The sequence below is a fragment of the Malaclemys terrapin genome, chromosome 2 (assembly GCF_027887155.1).
Source record: "Malaclemys terrapin pileata isolate rMalTer1 chromosome 2, rMalTer1.hap1, whole genome shotgun sequence".
Taxonomy (NCBI): Eukaryota; Metazoa; Chordata; order Testudines; family Emydidae; genus Malaclemys; species Malaclemys terrapin.
This window is the reverse complement of record NC_071506.1, coordinates 141452837-141470688: the sequence shown is the minus strand read 5'-3', so window position 1 is coordinate 141470688 and position 17852 is coordinate 141452837. Positions and strand designations below refer to the sequence as shown.

Genomic DNA, 17852 nt, shown 5'->3' with positions numbered 1-17852 from the left:
CAAACTGGCTGGGTGGAGCTTCCTGTTGTCAGGATGCAGGAAATGTTCTGACTCTGGGCTGGCTGATCACCTGGTGATGTACCTTCCCTCTGAGGCATGGGGTGATTCAAATGACGGGGATTCTCCTACTTCCAGAGCTCATTCCTCCAGAAGCACCAGCGAGCAGCTTCCTGCTGGAGGGAGACATCGTCAAGGTGGTGAGTGACCCTCCAGGGGGTGAATAACAAGGCAGGGTCATTGAGGCCATATCTGCTCTTGTCAGGTCTCTAACCCTGAGCAGGGTACTGCTGGCAGAACTGAGTCAAGAATTGGGAGCCTTACTGGTGTTCCCGACTGTAGGTCCGTGCGTTTGCTACAGCAGCATTCAAGCAAGATGCACGCCCTGCCCTGGGGAGAAGGGAAGCACAGAGAAGTAGTCAGCAGGGGCACAGACAGTCCTCTCAACTAGCTTTGTCTTGGCTTTCCTTCTAAAATCTCACTAGCTGTGGTGGTGGCAGAGAACAAACTCAATGGAAAACCAGTTCCACCAATGCAGAGATGTTTCACCCCCTTACCTATTGTTTGCAGAGGGCCTGAACAGCCCCATTTGTTGAGTGCTAAATCAGCTATTGTGTGATGACTTAGATGTCAGTATTCACGATCTTCACTACTCAGACCATGTAAGAGAAGCAGTACTGATGCTGGTGTTGCAAAGTGTGGGGAGAAGGACTCCTGAAGATGTGGATGGCTCTGCTGTGCAGGGGGGTCACTGTTCATTTTCCTGCTGTGGGGGGGTTTGGTTTCCAAAAGTCTGGGCATGGGGACCAACAGGGTCCTCTGAGCCCTGCTGTGGTCCTGGTAGAAGATGAATTGACATGAAATTATATCAAATTATGAAGGAGGAATATAAAAAAACACAAGCATGTAGGGATGAAATTGGGAAGACCAAGGCAATAAACAACACTAAACTAACTAGGGGCATAAGGGTAACAAGAACACTTTACAAATACATTAGAAGCAAGAGGGAGACCAAGGATGAGGTGGTAAGGGGACAATAACAGAAAATGCTGCAATGGCCAAAGTGTTAAATGCCTCTTCGCACAAAAAAATTAGCAGTAATTGGATTATTAACATGGTGAACATCAGTGTAAATGGGATAGGATCTGAGCCTAACATAGGGAAAAACAAGTTAAGAATACTTAGGCCAGGTCTACATTACAGACCTAAATCCCTATAACTATGGCATTCAGGCGTGTGAAATCCACCAACCCAGTTCCCCCTGGAGACAGGGATATCCCTATGGGAGCTGCTCTCCTGTCAGTGTAGTAGCATCTTCAATAAAGTGGCACAGCTGCATCGGTGCAGTGTGCTCCTGGACATAAAGACCAACCCCAAAACAAGTTGGCTGTCTTGCATCCTAGAATACTTAAAGAACTGGCTGGAGAGATCTGAGTCACTAACAATTCTCTTTGAGAATGTAGCGATCCCAGAGGACTAAAGGGCACAATAATTTCCCCCTATCTATAAAAGAGGAATAAGGACAACCCAGGGGATTGTAGACCAGTCAGTTTTTCTTTGGTACCCAGAAAGATAATGGCACAAATAACCAGTTTGCAAGCACCTAGAAGAAAATAGTGATCAGTCAGCATGGATTTGTTAAGAACAAATCCCTGTCAAAGGAGGATTTGAAGTTGGTTTGACAGGGTAAGAAGCCTTGTGAATAGGGATGAAGCAGTAATGTGATATGGTCTCACATGGCCTTCCCATAAACTAAAGCAACAAGGCCTAGATGCACCTACCATTAGGCAGGTGCACAACCAATTAGAAAAGCGTACTCAATGCTTCAGAGTCAAGCTGGAAGGGCATATTGAGTGGAATTCTGAAGGGATCTGTCCTGGGTTTAATTCTAATCACAATTTTCATAAATTGTTTGGATAATGCCATAGAGTACACTTAAAGTTTGTGCTGGATACCACGCCAAGAGGGGATTGCAAGCACTTTGGAGGACAGGATTAGAATTTGAAATGATCTTGACATACTGGAGAAACCGTATGGAAGAAATGGATGAAAGGCAACAAGGACAAACGTGATGTATGACATTAAGAAGGAATGAGTTGCCCCAAATACAAAATGGGATGTGATTTGCCTAGGAAGAAGTACAGCAGAAAAGGCTCTGGGAGTTGTAGTGGATCTCAAACTTAATGAGTCATCAATGTTTGGTGGCTTGTTGCATTTTGCAACAATATTACATCATTCTGGGATGTATTGGCAGGATTGTTGTAAGCAAGACATGAGAAGTAGCTTTCCACTTTTGGTCAATTTCAGTCATAGGATTTAAAAAATTTAAATCTGAAAATTCAGTGTTGTAATTATAGGGATCCTGACCAAAAGAGTTGTGAGGTGGTCACAAGGTTGGGGGGGGGGGGCATACTGCAGAACCACAACCTCCTACTTCTGCACTGCTGCAGCCCTGCCTTTAGAGCTGGAGAGCTGTCTGCTGCTGGCTGGGAGCCCAGCTCTGAAGGAGAGCTGCTGCCAGCATCAGTGGAGAAGTAAGGATGGTACAGTATGGTATTGCTACCCTTACTTCAGCGCTGCTGCTAGAGGGGCACTACCTTCAGAGCTGGACACCTGGCCAACAGCCACTGCTCTCTGGCTGCCCAGCTCTGAAGGCAGCACAGAAGTAAGGGTGGCAATACCATGACCCCTCTAAAATAACCTTGCCAACCCTGGGTCAGGACCCTGAATTTGAAAAACACTGGTCGCCTCCCCTGTGAAATCTGTATAGTAGTGGCTAAAAGCACACAGAACCAATTTTTCATAGTGCGGAGACTGGATTTCAGTCTGACATGTTTTTCATGGCCATTAATTTGATAGGGCCCTACTGATAAGGCCTCAGCTGCAGTATTGTGTTCAGTGCTGGGCACTACATTCCAGGAAAGATGTGGACAAATTGGAGGAAGTCCCCAGGAGTACAACACAAATGATATTAAAGGTCTAGAACACATGGGCTTATTTCTTCTAGAGAAGACTGAGGGAGATATAAAGAATAGGCTGATAAAGTGTTCCCCCTAACACTGGGGACAGGACAAGGGGCTTAAACTGTAGCAAGGGAGACTTAGGTTAGACATTGGGGACAAACTTCCTAACTGTCAGGATAGTTTGTTTTGTTCCAATGTTTACCTAGGGAGATTGTGTAATCTGTCATTGGAGGCTTCTTAAGAACCAATTAAGCTAAAACCGTCATGGGTGGTCTAGATAGTACTTGAGTGCAGGGGACTGGACTGGGATGACCTATTGAGGTCCTTTCCAACCCTGCATTTCTGTGACTTCAGGGCTTGCCAATACTTCTAGCAAGCCCTCTGCTCAGCTTGAGAATATCTTGCATCAGATTCTGGCTGAAGCAGTGTTCAGCTCCAAGGACCTGATGAAAGGGGGGTGTGTGTTGCAATGGGACTAAAACACTAACCATTTCACAATGCAAACACAGCAGCAATAGAGGGGGAGCTCTCACTGTAGATGACATGAGATTGCTTCTCTTTGTGGCTCACTCAGTGTCCTTTCCCTCTGTTCCCAGTACCATATGTGCAGCTTGCAGCAGCTAGTACACTTAAATTGTATTAAGTGGCAGCCACTGACTCATCTTGACTGGCTGGTAATGGGTGTTCAGGGAGGAACATAGTAGGGGCACACTCAAACTCGGCAGGTTCCTCTAGTCTTGGTGGGACTACTGGTTGGAGAGTCCAATCCTAGGGACACCTGCCCACCAAACCAGCTTGTTTCTCTTCCTCCTGCTCCAGAGTCCTTTCAGAGTGTTTTCATCTGCAAGCCCAAAATGGCCTAAGAGAAGAGGAACTGTCCAAATTCCCTACATCATCTCCTACAAATATGGTAGGTGGTGTCTAGTGCTCAGAAGCCCTTTCCTGGAGTGCCGGTTCCAGGTTTGGGGTGACCAGCACTAGCTAGAGACCAACAGGAGAATCCCTAGGGAGCAGAAAGGTGCCTATAACCAGTAACAGTTGGCCTTTGGCACTACAATCCTGAAAGCCCAGAACAAAGTAACCCCCTTGCCTATCTGGCTGGGGTTTCTCTCCCATCCAGCTGTAGGAACACAGACTTGCTGCTGCCTGGTCCTCTATGGAAGGAGTTTCACTAGGGACTAATCACTAACTTATCAGACTTCCTACACTAGTTTGGAGCTGGCTTGTCACCAGTTCCGGAGAGCTCCTGTCCCTCCAGGAACCCTGAGTGTTCCACTAGCCACAAAGCTGGATGCTGGAAATGGCCACCTGGTGTTGAGCCACTTGTCTGTTTATATGGCATTACACTGCCCTTGCCACCTGATTACAGTAGCTCCAGCTACTAGAGGGAAATCTGGTAGGGCTAGAGCTCCATGGCTCAGATGGGCTGTAGTGATGCAGGTGAGTCATCTAGGTGACATGACACTGAAGCACCCCTGTTCTCCCCAGACAAGCCTAGTGTGAAGATCATCAAGGAAGCATTTGCAGACTTCGCAAGATTCACATGCATCAAGTTTGTTCCATACTCGTACCAGAGAGATTTCATCTCTATCATGCCGATGTCTGGGTTAGTATTGAGCCTGAGCAGATAACTTAACTGCCTCCAAGGTAGTGCAGTAAAACCTCTCGCTTGCTTCCTGCTCGTGCATCCAGGCTTTATCTTGTGGTTGTCCCATGCTGCCTAAGCAAACTCCTCCTTGGCTGGTATCAATCAACCCCTCCTCTGAAGTTTGATTCCCCTCCAGTAAAATTCCTGAAGCAAGCCCCAGCTTCTCCTAAGAAGCTGGGGAGCAGCACAGAACTCTCTGCTGGAGAGAGAGCTAGCAGAGACTCACTGGTGCTGTCTTACAACCCCCTGCTAGCCAGCAGCAAGAACATCATCTGGGCCCTTTAGCACCAAAACATGGGTTCCTCCTACTTGAGCTGTAGGAGAAGTTGTAGCCTCTTATCCTCTGGACAAGACACTGGAGGGGGCCATGATGCTCCTAGCCAGTGTAACATCCCTCTTCTCCCAGGTGAGAGCAGCCCATCCAACATGCTGGAAGTATTCAGATTCAGCAGGGCCTGAACTGGGGAGCTTGGCACTGAAAGCACAACTGAAGTGCCTGAGCAGCACCACCACCCCTCTGTAGGTGGATCTTCCAGTGCCAAGGTGATCCCTGCAGTCCTAGGAACTCCAGTCTAATCTCTTCTCCCCGGCACAGGAGCCCTCAGCTGTCTTTCTGCTCATGTAACCCCTCCCCCTCCTAGCCCCCAAGCTCTTGGGCAAAGAGCTTGCCCGCCATGTGACAGAGCAAGAGGTACCATGGATGGGGTGGAGGTGGCTCTGTTCCCTGAGCTGGGTCAGCAGAACTCCTCCTGAGCTGAATGGCAAAGCTGTCAGATGGGGCAACTTCTCCAATGCCAGGACAGTCTCTAGCTTGACACTGCCCCTTCTGGCTTGTATAGATGCTACTAGCGCTCAAACAGGACCTGGCTGAAGTTCAGATCCTGCCCTTGGTGGGATTTACACTGGTATAACCAAATCAGGGCAGTTCCTGATGAGTGGAAGCTGCATGGATGGACTAAGTTCTGCAGCCTCCAGCTTTCCTGCCTTAGTCACATTGAAGGGGCTGCTCTGCTTGGCAGTGTACCCCGTCCCCTTCCCTGAACATCTGTCTCTGGTTCACACTAGGTGCTTCTCCAGCGTTGGACGCACTGGTGGGATGCAAGTGGTCTCCCTAGCACCTGCTTGCCTCCGAAGGGGGAAAGGGGTGACTCTGCACGAACTCATGCATGTGGTGGGTTTCTGGCATGAGCACTCCAGGGCTGACCGGGACAAGTACATTAGCATCTCCTGGAACGAAATCTTGACTGGTAAGTCCTCCCCTCTGCTGTCCATTCCAGATGAGCTCTCCTGAAAGCAACCAGTGGCTTGGAGAAAGATGTTGCAGAAGTTGGAAGTAGCTTGTTTCCACTCTGTACCTCCATAGCTGATCAAATGTCCTCCTTTGGGGAAAACTGAGGGAGTCTCCTTCTATCCCCACTGCTAACACAGCCCACGTGCCCACTGCTGGACACCTGGGATCTCCAGTGTAGGATGGTGGTATTGCATGTAGAAAGAAACTCCAGTTTCCTTTGGGTGGGAGTACATGTGCAGAACAGATTCCAAAACCTGGAAACACATCAATAGGAGATGCTGGACTTTAGAGCCTTTCATTAAGAACCAAAGCCACTTAGACTGGGGCAATGCTTATTCTAACAGACCAGGAGGGACTATCTAGATACCAAGCAATCAAAGTTAAAAAAAAAAAAAATGTCATGCCAATTTAACTGTATCCCACTGGTCTCTTGTGCCATGAGGGACCAGAAGAGCTGCAATTGTACAAGGCAAAACTGATGCCCTTCCAAGTGCTGCTGTTGTGCAGAGGGTACTGCAAGTCCCAGTCCATTTTCCATGAGGCTAGGGGACTAGGCTGTTGGAGTAGATCTGTTACACTCCTTGCCTTACAGGTTTTGAAATTAACTTCATGAAATCCTGGAACAGCAACATGTTGGTGAACTATGACTATTCCTCAGTCATGCACTATGGCAGGTAAGCCACGCATGCACACACAGCTCCTGAGGCTGCCAGCTTGTTCTCCAGAACTTCTGTTCTCAGTTAGCTTTTAAAGATGCAAGTAGAAACCACTCTTAAATGTGGAAGGAGTGTAAGCCAATGCAGTGGTGCCTGCCTGAGTCTGCAGAGAGCCCAAAATAGTTGAGGGGCAAACTGCCCCATGCATCCGAGATGTTGACTCAGGTTCCCAATGACTATAACAGTGCTAACTATTTCACTGCTATCCAAGCATATAAAAGTTATGTTCTCTCAGCTGCAAGTGGCATGTCACATTAGTGTCATGAATGGGTGGTGCTTGGGAGGGAGCCGCCTCTCTATCAGAGCCAGGAATAGTGTCTCCTTCAGGAACAGAAGGAGAATAAGGAGGCTTCCAACAGCCTCTCCAGTTACCTTGCCTGGTATTCTGAAGCTACCTTTTCACCACTACACTCAATGTAGGACACACTGCTTGGAAGATCGCTGCTTCTCCATGAACTACTTGGCCTCCTGACCAATTATTCTCATGTCTTAATTCTAGGTATGCCTTTAGTATGACTGGCTTGCCCACCATCATACCACTCTCCAATCCTTATGTTGCTCTTGGCCAGAGGTGGAATCTGAGCAGTTCGGACATTGCCAGAGTCAACAAACTCTACAAATGTTCTCCGACTCTGACAGAATCAGGTAGGGAGGAGCTGGGTGCCTTCTGTGCCTAAAGGGCTCTCCTGGTGCAGGGCCATGGTGCATTGTGGGGGCAATAATGCTTCTAAGCACTTTGGCACAAACCTTTTGTAAGTATCTGGGGAGTGGGTTCTCTCCTGTGGGAACAGCTAGGTTTGGGGAGGTGGTAGGGCCTGAAGGGGAAGGGGTGGTGCAGGATCAGGGCCCACATCAGAATGGGGGGTATGGATGCACTCTGGATTACAGTGGGTAACTATCTGCAGAACAGATGCTTCATTAGCCCATCCTATAGAAGTAGTAACATGCACTTAGCATTAGAGTGCACTGCAGCCATCCTTGGCATGTTGCATAGCATGACAGTTGAGACAATGTAGGTGCACAAATGGATCCTCTGCTAAACAACTTCTTTCCAGAAAGCCCAACTGAAAGTACTACCCAAGAGAATATAATGGACTTCCTCTCTAACGAGCTGGAACCTTGCCCAACAGAAGGGGAAATCAAAGTATCCACCCCCTCTCCCACTGCAGGAGCTGCCTCTCCAGGAACCAAACCCCCTGAAACAGTCCAATCTGCAAGGAGGCTCTCTAGCCAAACGACAAGTGCACCCACAGCAGGGACGGAGGAGCTCCTGGGCAGAACTACAATGGATGGTGAAGGCCTAAATGTCTCACTGGCTGAACACCCCATAATGGAGTCGGAGATATTTGAACCTACAAGGCTGTCTACCCATGGCATAACTTATCTGGAGGCTACTGGGAAGCCCCCTCCACCTCACATGGAAATGGGGACTGTAGGTGCTCAGGGGAAACCTCTGATTCCTACAGGGGAAACTTCAGTCCTGGGAACTGCTTCCATTAAAGAGTCTGACTTTACTACAGTAATGGCCCCTCCTGCTTGGCTCTCAGAAGTGACAAGTCACCATGGGAAGACAGCAGAGGGAATAGGTACTACTAAAATTCCTACAGATGCTCTTGCAGGGCTTGAATTCCCAGAACTGGTATCTCCTGCAAGAGTAGTCCCTGTGGAGACAGGGGGCACTAGGCCAAGTGATGTGGGAATAGTAGAGACTACAAGCATCCAAGGAACAGAGCTGGCCTATCACTCTACCTATCTGGTACAGAAGGGGCCCTCTCCAGCAACTGAAGTTGGAGTGGTGACCTTGTCTTCAGACCAAACACAGTCTCTGGAGAGTCAAACTGAGTTGGCCACAGCAGAGATCACCAGCCCCTCAGAAGAGAGTTTAGGGACCTATGCAGCACCCCCTGAGCAAGTACATGCCACAGAAACCCCACATCCAACCAGCACGGAGAAATGGACCATGAACCTAGCCAGACTGAGTACCAAATCCATAACCACCATCACACCCACCAGGACCAGGTCTGCCCCAACTTGGGAGACTCTCACTGTGCAGTATGCTACAGAGCAGACTTCTCTGCTACCCCCTGTACAGAACTGGACCAGCAGCCCAACTAAGCAGGGAAACCAGTCTGCAAGCAGCCAGGCATACAGCCTAGGGAGTCATGAGCAAAGCACCATTGCCATTCCTAACAGTGGCATTACAGAGACTGAGCCCACAGAAGTGATGCAACCTACATCATTAACTACCTCCTTTGAGATTGTTCAGAACCACACAATTTACCCAGTGGACATAAGAGTGCATGGGGCCACAACTAGGCATAAAAAAGGTACAGCCTTGTCTTCATCAGGAATGGAAACCTCCTATAGAGCACCTCCAACAAAAGCTACCACCTCCATGGAGACCCAAACTGAGGTGGGATTTGTTGAAGCCACAAAAATCAAAGCCAGCCACCAACATGGCTCTCCTAGCCTAACAGAAGGGACTTACTTTCCAGTGACCAAAGTGAAAGATGCTGAGTATGCTACAGAAGCAGAGACCCTTCCAGCAGATTGGGGCTCCCAAGCCTCTGAACCAGCTGAGTTTGGTATGCAAGCAACTAAAACCAACCACAGAAACAGAGAGAGGGTGCACACTAATGCATTATTTCCTGTTGGAAGAACGTCACCCACAGCGATTGGACCCACATACACAACACCCTCTCTGGGGGCTTCTGAAAACCCAATAACAAACCCACTCAATGCAGGACCTGCAGAAGCCACAAGAAGTGAAGCTAGAAACCAAGGTACCTTGTCCACCAGAAGCTCACCTGAGATGTGGGTACAAGAAGCCAGTAACACTCCTCCAAACAGAAGGCAAGAACTAACTTATACACCTGCTTCTGTGTTAACATCCTCCACAGCAACTGAACTTAAATTCATGGAACATCCTACAAGGGAAGCATCAGGCCTGGAAATTCCAGTGGCTCAAGCCAGCAGACCAAGTGAGATGGTAATTACAGGAGTCTCTCCTGCTTGGACTGAAGCTAAAGACCAATTTAGCTCTTCTGCAACAAGGGAGGCAATGCTGTTTCCAATTAGCAGTGATACAGAAAAGGGGTATTCTCCCCAGATTATCCAGTCTCCAGAATCTGCCAGCCTACCTGAAGTGGAGATAAAGGAACACAGAGTCAGTTCCAGAATAGGAGCTGGACTAGTCACATTTATCCCTCCACAGTCAAGGTCAAGGACTGCACTGGTGCCATCTATAGAAATGCCTGAGCTGACAGTTCCTGAGAGACTCACCCCTGTCCATACTGAACCCACAACTAACCAAGCCCAAACTGGCATAAAAAATACCAGTCTCACCTTAGTGGGTGAGATGCCTTCCTTACAGATCAAGCCCCCCAAAGCAGCATTCCCTACAGAGGGACTCTCACGGCTGCAGGCTTCACCACAGACGTTCAGCTCAATTGAACTAAGACTTAAAACTTCAAGTAAGCAACAAATGCATGCAGGTGTGACTTATGGGGAAAGCCTGACACCTCTGGAAGGGAGCCCTACAGCTTCCATTGCTGCATGTGAGCTGTGCCGTTCTACAAAAGCTCTTACCGTTCAAGCTCCTGAGACGCCTACACAGAGATCAGAGGAAGCTAAAGGAAAAACCTTCCCTCTCCCCCTGGGATCAACACTGCCTGCAGAAAATGAAACCTACATGAACCCTTATGACATGGAGATGTCAGAGAGCCATGCAACTGAGCTACAAACTACAGAAGTGTCATTAGCTCAACCGCCTCACTCTATCCATGTAGGAACAAGCTTTCCCATGGCCAACCCATCAGAAGCTGTGAACACTCCTGAGACACCAACCACTCACTCCATTCTCACCTGGGAACCCATAGCCCAAGTAGGGTATAGCAAGCAAATGATGACACAGTTCCCAAACACAAGCCCATTGGATGCAGAGCATTTGACTAAAATAGCCTCTTTGGAGGCCACAGCTGAGTCTGGGCTTGTGGAAACTACTGGCACTGGCATGGAAGCTAAAGAACATGGCTCTCCAGTAGAGAGAACCTCCCATCCACCAAGTGAAACCCCAGAAGCAACATTCCCTCCAGAGACTTCAACAACCAACCCAACTGAAATGGGTGTTCAGGAAGCAATAAGCACCCACAGAAAGAGAAGCAGATGGGTCAGTCACACCACTCACTCCATAGAGAGACTTTCACGGGCTGCAACTGAACCCACATACCTCATGGTCTCTAAGGAGCCTGGCAACCCAACAATCAGCCCAGACTATCGGACTGCAGAAGTGATCAGCACAAACACTGGAAATGAGCTGAGATTATCCGTATCCAGCAGCAGAACTGGTATAGGAGCCCAAGAATTCAAAGGTGAGCCCAGGAGGGAAGGAAGAAGACCCAGCCCTACACTCCCTTCTGTGGGAAGAATAGAGTCCCTAGAAGTGGTGCCATCTCTCAAGAGCAAAGTCATGCTCCTTCAGGGAAGTAGGCTCAGGAAAGGCCTGTTCCCCTTGAAACAAACCCAGCCATTTCTGGGAATGAAATCTACTGAATCGGTGATGACCACAGAAGAATCTCCACTTCTCCCTGAGACCTGGCAGCTGCACCAGGCACAGACTGGCTCCAATGTTCCTGCTATGCTTTCCCCAAGAACAGAGCAGGCCACAGGGGCTCATTCTGCTAGGGAGGAGACCTCTCTGCCCCCTCCACAACTGACTCCTGCCTCCCCTGAGTCAAACAAGCTTATGAGCTACAGAGAAACACATGCCACACGCCTCCATGGAGAGGAGGCTGTGCCAAGTATCTCCGCTCTAGAGAGAGCTCCCTCAGCAAGAACTGCCAGTCACATCCCCCACCCTCAAGAGCCCTGGGGGAGCAGGACAAGCCACCCGGTTGGAATGGGAGTACAGGAGGCTGAGAGCTATAGAAAGAAAAGTAGTGAGTACAGGCATGCTCTTGCTCCTGCCAAGGAGAGAGCACCTGCAGTAACTGAACTGTCTTGTACAATGGTGCTGGTTGCAAAAGCAATAGAGGATCAAGGGATGGCGATAGGAACGGAAGGTAGAGAGCAGTCTGCTGCCCCTACAACAGAGGGACTGGTACCTGTGGACACTAAAACAATAGAAGGCGTGTATACCTTTCCAGAGGCACTTGGGACTCAAACCACTAATGCAATTGAGGTGGTGGGTACAAAAGAAGCCCCAAATAGCCCCAGAAAAGGGGGCAGAGGAGGAATTTCTAGGCTGACTCCCACTGGAATGCCAGCAGCAGCAGTTGAGAAACACTTGGCACCTTCAAAAGTAACATCTGCCACAGGGCACCTTGAGACCCAAACCATCAGCCCCACTGAGTTGGCAAGGATGAAAATCCCATTCAGCCAAAGGAAAGCTTGTTTGACAACAAAAGAAATTAACTTGCCAGTGACTGAAGTGGCATATGGACAATTCCTGGAGGCTCTGACCAAAACCACTACCCAAGCTGTCCTGGGGCTGCAAGAAGTCCATAAGAGCCCTAAAAAGCAGGGTAGGGCGTCCATGCCTGTAGAGGGAACTAAAGCCACATATGTAATGGCCTCTCTAGAGACACCTAAGGCCCCAGTAACAAATCCAAGCACTGGGACTGCAAATACTACAAGCATTGGTGCTAGTCTCCACGATACCTCACATGTTCTCAGCATATCAACTGAGATGAATGTGCAAGAAGCCACAAGCAGCCATGGACTGAGAAAGGGAGGACACCCCTACACCGTCACTCCTGCTGGCACGTGGCCTGTAACAAGGGAGTCAGAACATAGAGGGCATCCTACCAAGGAAACCCTTGTTCAGGAGACCCAATCCATCAGCCCACATTGGAGAGGGGCTACAGAAACCACTTCCACTCAGACCAGAACCCAAACCCTCTCTAACACTGAAGAGGGAACTTCCATTGCAGACACTGCTACTGAAGTTGTGCATCCCACCAGGGTAATGCTGCTTCTGGAGGTTCCTGAAAATAAGACGGTTGGTCTAAGAGAGGTGGAAAAGGAAGCAACTAGTAGTTACAGAGAGGAAGGTGGTCTGTCTACTACCCATCCTCTGCCTTCAGATACCATAAGCACTGAAACTGAGCAAGTGCAGTCTACACAAGTAAATGAGCAGATGCTTCCTGAGAACTGGCCCACCAGGCGCCCTGAACAGGGGACAAGCAAACCAACAACTAACACAACCCAAACAGGTGGAGAATATACCAGTCTCCCCTCAATGGGTGGGGTGCCTTCCCTAGAAGCTGTGACACATTGGTTTGATCTTGCAGAGGGAATTTCATTGCAGCAGGCTTCACCCCACCAAACTTCCAGCCCAATTGAATTGCAAATCAAAACTATAAGCAGCCAAGAAACACCTGCAATGATCCTCCACAGGGAAGAATATGGCCAAACACCTATGCCCACAGAAGGGACGCAACCTGCCAAAATGAAAGCTTTAGCACTACTAGGGCTTTTTACAAAGACTGTATCCCCACAGTCTCCTGAGACCCCAACACCAAGACTAGAGGAGGTCAGTGTCTTCCACAGAAAGAGAGGCAGAGGAAAACCCTCTCTTCTCTCCATAGGAACAACGCTGTCTGAAGAAAATGAGACTTACATGGCATCTTCTACGAAGATAGCACTTGAAGCTTTGGCAGGTCAAACCACCAGCCAAACTGAGCTGGAAATTACAGAAGTTTCACTAGTGCAACTGCTTGGCTCTCCTACACCTGTGGAGAGAACTAGCTTTCCAGGGGCTGAGGCAACAGAAGCTGTGAATAAAGTTCCCAGCAACGGTACAGAGACTCAAACCATACTCCCAGGTGAGACCAGGGGACCAATTCCAACAGCAAGGACTCCACCTGCAGGAACTGAAGCCACAAGACCATCTTATTCCACCACAGTGAAGGTTGCTGAGACCCCTAGCAGTCCAAGTGAGAGGAGGGGGTACACAGCTACACATGGCTATAGAAAGAAAAATGGAGAACAAGCCTATACCCAGTCTGCTATTAGAAGCATGTCTTCTGCAGGAAGTGACACCACTCCTACTAGTCCCTCCCTGTGGCCTCCCTACTACCAAACTGCACTGGCTTCCACAGAGCCTGTGAAGACTCAAATGGAGTCTGGAGCAACATCTCCTGTTGGAGGAATTCCATCTAGAGAAGTGGAACCTACCTATAGTGGCTCTTCTCTTGATACCCGATCCCCAAGCCCACTAGCAGGGGACAAAGGCAGGAAATACACCTCCATCAGCAGAGAGCATGTAATACCAGTGGGTCACTGGGATGTGAGAAATGCAATCTCTGTCCTAGAACAGGACTCAAGTCTATCTGAGAAACAGGCTATCAACACCACCAGACTGGCCAATGGTGAACAGTCAACCCCCCAAGCACAGGTTCACCGAGAGAGCACTACCACCAGCTCTACAGTGGGAGTGATGCCAACCCCAGGCACTAAAGAAGCACATGGCATAAAAGTGACTCAGTTGAAACGGGCTTTTCGAAAGCACCCCAGTGACCTGTTTGCAGTGGACCCAGAGCTCCTACACCTTGTTGGCAAGAGGTCCTTGCCAGATATAGGTGAAAGCCCAGCCCTGCCCCATGACAACAATCCAGATCTCAAAGTGATTACTCTGACCCATGGGGACACACAAATGCAGAGTCCCCTGCTCTCAAATACCCTAGAAAAACTAAGGGCAAAGGTTCTAGAGGCATTCCAAAAGCAATGCGCCCTGTTGTCAGAGTTTCACATGTCCTCTGTCACTGGATTATATCCAGCTGCAAAAGAGATCAAAAGTGTTCCTTGGCTTGAGACCGGTACCTCTGATTCTGCTCCTGACTCTAAGCATGGGGTCTTTAGACCTAAAGAGCTTCTCTTGGGAAGGAAAAAGGCAACTAGCTTGGCTCCATGCCTGCTTTTTGCCAAAGCAATGCAGGCAACAGCACGCCCTGCCATGGACAAGCCTATTGCAGCTCCTCTTCCCAGGAGGCCATCTGGCTCTGGTAAACATGCCCATCACATCCTACCAGCTCCAAGGGCTATGGTGCAGCCTGGCTGGCAGGTCTGTGACTTTGAAAAGGACTTGTGTAGCTGGCAGCAGAGTGATACTGATGACTTTGACTGGATACTTGCTGGGGAGAGACCTGCTAGATCAGCAATTGGTGGCAACCTCTCTGAAGAAACCCATTCTCCTCCCTCCAGGGGTAAGTTCTGCTATCTCTTGGCAGGTCTCTCAGCAATGGGTTGGGAGTAACTGTGTACCATGGGATCCAGGAGTGGCCTGGTTAACCAGCCCTTGTGGGGAGCAGGCTAGGTACCACATAAGACATGAAGCCTTATTAGCAGTCATGGAGTCCAATACCGGGGAGTCTGCATTGGGACAAACTGGTGTCCATGGCCATGGCAGCCTCCCCTTCTGGTGACTGGCAGTCCTTTCACCAGGAGGAAAGGAGCTGTGCCAGACTGGGCATGCTGCCCTCTGACTAGCCCTGCTTGGCTGACTAATAGCAGGGAAAGCTCCTCCTAGAGCAAGGGAAAGGCCCCTCTTGTATGAGGGCTGGAAGTGCCCAGCCTTGCACTTGGTTATAGGCCTGGGAGGACCAAAGTAGCTGGTACAACTCGGGCATATTCTGACCCCAGTCCTAGCAGTGACTTTGTGAGCATGGAAGCTGAGCAATGGGAAGAGAAGGGACTCTAACAAAACCCTAGAGTCAAGTAACCCAACTAGCCTCTGATTCCCATTTTGAAGAACAGAAGTCTTAAGACCACACATTAGAAAGCAGGGTGTGGAGTCTCGCTCCTGAGACTTTCCCAGAGGGCCTCTGGCAAAACGTGTGTACCCTAGGCAAAACCAGCAAAGATCAGTGACAGACTTGGAACACCAACTCTACATTCTGAGGCTTTCATGCATTCTAAAGAAATGCAAGGCATGAGCCACCCTAACTTCCTTTGCAGCTCACTTAATAGCTAAACCTTAGTGTCCCTGGGGAGCAAGCAGCGCTAACATGGACAGATACCCTCTATGGGTGTTTACCTCTCCAAATGGAATGGGACTTCCACAGTATCCATATGCTCAGCCCACCACAAGCCAGGAACTAGACTCCTGAAAGCCTAACCCTAAAGCCATTTGGAGGATGCAAACTGTCACTTCTGGGTTACAAAACCCTTAGCCCCATACATGGCTGAACTACCAGCTCTTCCATGTACCTTGTTCAATCTTGTATACATGCACTGACATCTGAGCTGTCTGCCCCTCCCCTGTTTAGGGAATTTCTTCCTACCATGGTAGCAAGCAATCGGGGAGGATTACTACATTTGATTCAACTTGTCTTCCACCAGGTGGTTACATCTCCCTGAAGTCCCCTTCTGCCAGACAAACCACCGGACATAAGACTTCTCTAATCAGCCCCATCCTGCAAAGGCTTGGATGCATCCACTTCTGGTACAGTCCCCTGGGCTCTGTCATGGGTAAGCTTGGCCTTGTGCCTCTGACAAGGCTTGAAAGAATGTAAGACTGACTAAATAATACACTGGCAGCAAGCTCAGTCTTAAGCACCTGCTCTGACATCCTGGCTGAGGGCTCCCAGCTGGGGAAAGGAGGTGGGGCAGGACTGGCCCCTGAATTCTGAGCACAGCACTGCATGGCTCTGTCTGGAGCTGTAACAGATGCTTCCCATATTGGGCCTTTGGAAAAGCTCCCTCAGAGCCTAAGCCTGTGTCTAGATCAGTGGCTTTCAAACTGTCAGGACCCCAAAGTGGGTTGTGACTCCCTTTCTAATGGGATCACCAGGGCTGGCGTTAGACTTGCCGGGGGCCAGGGCTGAAGCCTGAGCCCCACTGCCTTGGCTTCAGCTTCAACCTTGGGTGGCAGGGCTGAGGTTATAGGCCCCCCCCCCACCTGGGACTGCAGCTTTGGTCCCCCTTCCGGGGGCCATGTAGTAATCTCAGTTGTCAGATGGAGGTCACATTGTGATCTAGGTGATCCAGAGAGCCACCATGTATCCCATGCACACACCAAACAGCAAAAAGGCATCATAAGTGCGTGGTATGTCTAGTGGTGGCCACTAATACTAGCTAAACACTAGCAGTTTATACCTGAGCTACAACATGGTGGAAGTGACTATTCCCATGAACCAAAGTAGCCCATAACTCTCATCTGCAGGGGGCTTTAGGGTGGGGACACAGACCATGTTTGGTTTGTTACTGGCCTTTATCAGCCTCTATAGCCCATTGGCACTAGTTGCTTGAATTCTCTCTCCAGGCACAATAAACATCTATATCAAGTTGACAGATGCCCCTGAGTGGCACAGAATTTGGTCTGCCAAAGGGCAGCAGGGCACAGACTGGCATCAAGTAGGCATGGAGGCCTCTGAGTCACAGAAGCTGCAGGTGAGAGCCCCTCTGGGTTGGTCTTTAGTCTCAGCTATTCTATTTCCTTCTATCTCTGGGTGGGGAGGGAGGAAGCCATGTGGTGATCAGGAGGCTCTTTAGGAAGATGCCTGGTAGCTTCAAGGGGAAAGGCTGTGCCCACTCTGCTGTCACCTACAGATCCTCACTGGAGAAGGCTGCAGGAACTAGGTATGTGCCATAAACACCAACACTTCCTGCTGTTGGCACTCCTGGAGCCCAACTCAAAGCCACAATCTACTGACCTCTCTCCTCCTGCAGGTGATGGTGGAAGGTGTCATTGGCCCAGATGCAGGGAGTGATGTTGGCATTGATGACCTGTCTGTCTGCATGGCAGAGTGTTGGGGAGGCTGTGACAAGCTGATTCATTGACATGAAAAGTGAAATGAGCAACCAACTAAATAAACATTTTTAAAGTGCAAAATGCCCCAGAGTCTTTCATGGGGCTGGCCTGATCAAACCTTGGTCAACTTGGGCTCATGTGCCAGCACCCTGGAGAGGTCTGTGTGCTCACTGAAGCTTGAGTTTCTGACCACTGGGAGGAAGGTCAGCTGGGCTCTTAGACTGGGAAGGTGGTGCTTTGGCACTCAGCTGAGTGGCTCATCTCCTCAGCCCTTGGGGAAGCACTGCAGGGGTTGGACTCATTGCTGGCATAAGGAGCAATTAGACCTGGTTCAGCTCTTTCCATTTCATCCTTTTCAAACACTACAGTGGGGGGAAATCTTCCTCTTCCTAAAAATGTTCAGCTTTCAAAGGGGTGGGTGAAAATCAACACATGCCTACAGAGTGCCTCAGTTCTACTCAAACTGAACTTCTAGGGGGGGGGGGGG

At 49.4% G+C, this 17852-nt stretch overlaps 1 protein-coding gene across 1 annotated transcript; it reads left to right on the top strand.

The window, feature by feature from the left end:
• Positions 1-110: 110 nt before the first annotated feature.
• ASTL (astacin like metalloendopeptidase) lies at positions 111-17406 on the top strand. The gene is made up of 9 exons (XM_054017603.1): positions 111-197; positions 3780-3870; positions 4449-4566; positions 5674-5855; positions 6492-6573; positions 7115-7260; positions 15955-16083; positions 16877-17004; positions 17284-17406. The coding sequence occupies exons 1-9, from the start codon at positions 111-113 to the stop codon at positions 17392-17394; spliced, it is 1074 nt and encodes a 357-aa protein (XP_053873578.1). The 3' UTR covers positions 17395-17406.
• The last annotated feature ends 446 nt before the right edge of the window (positions 17407-17852 follow it).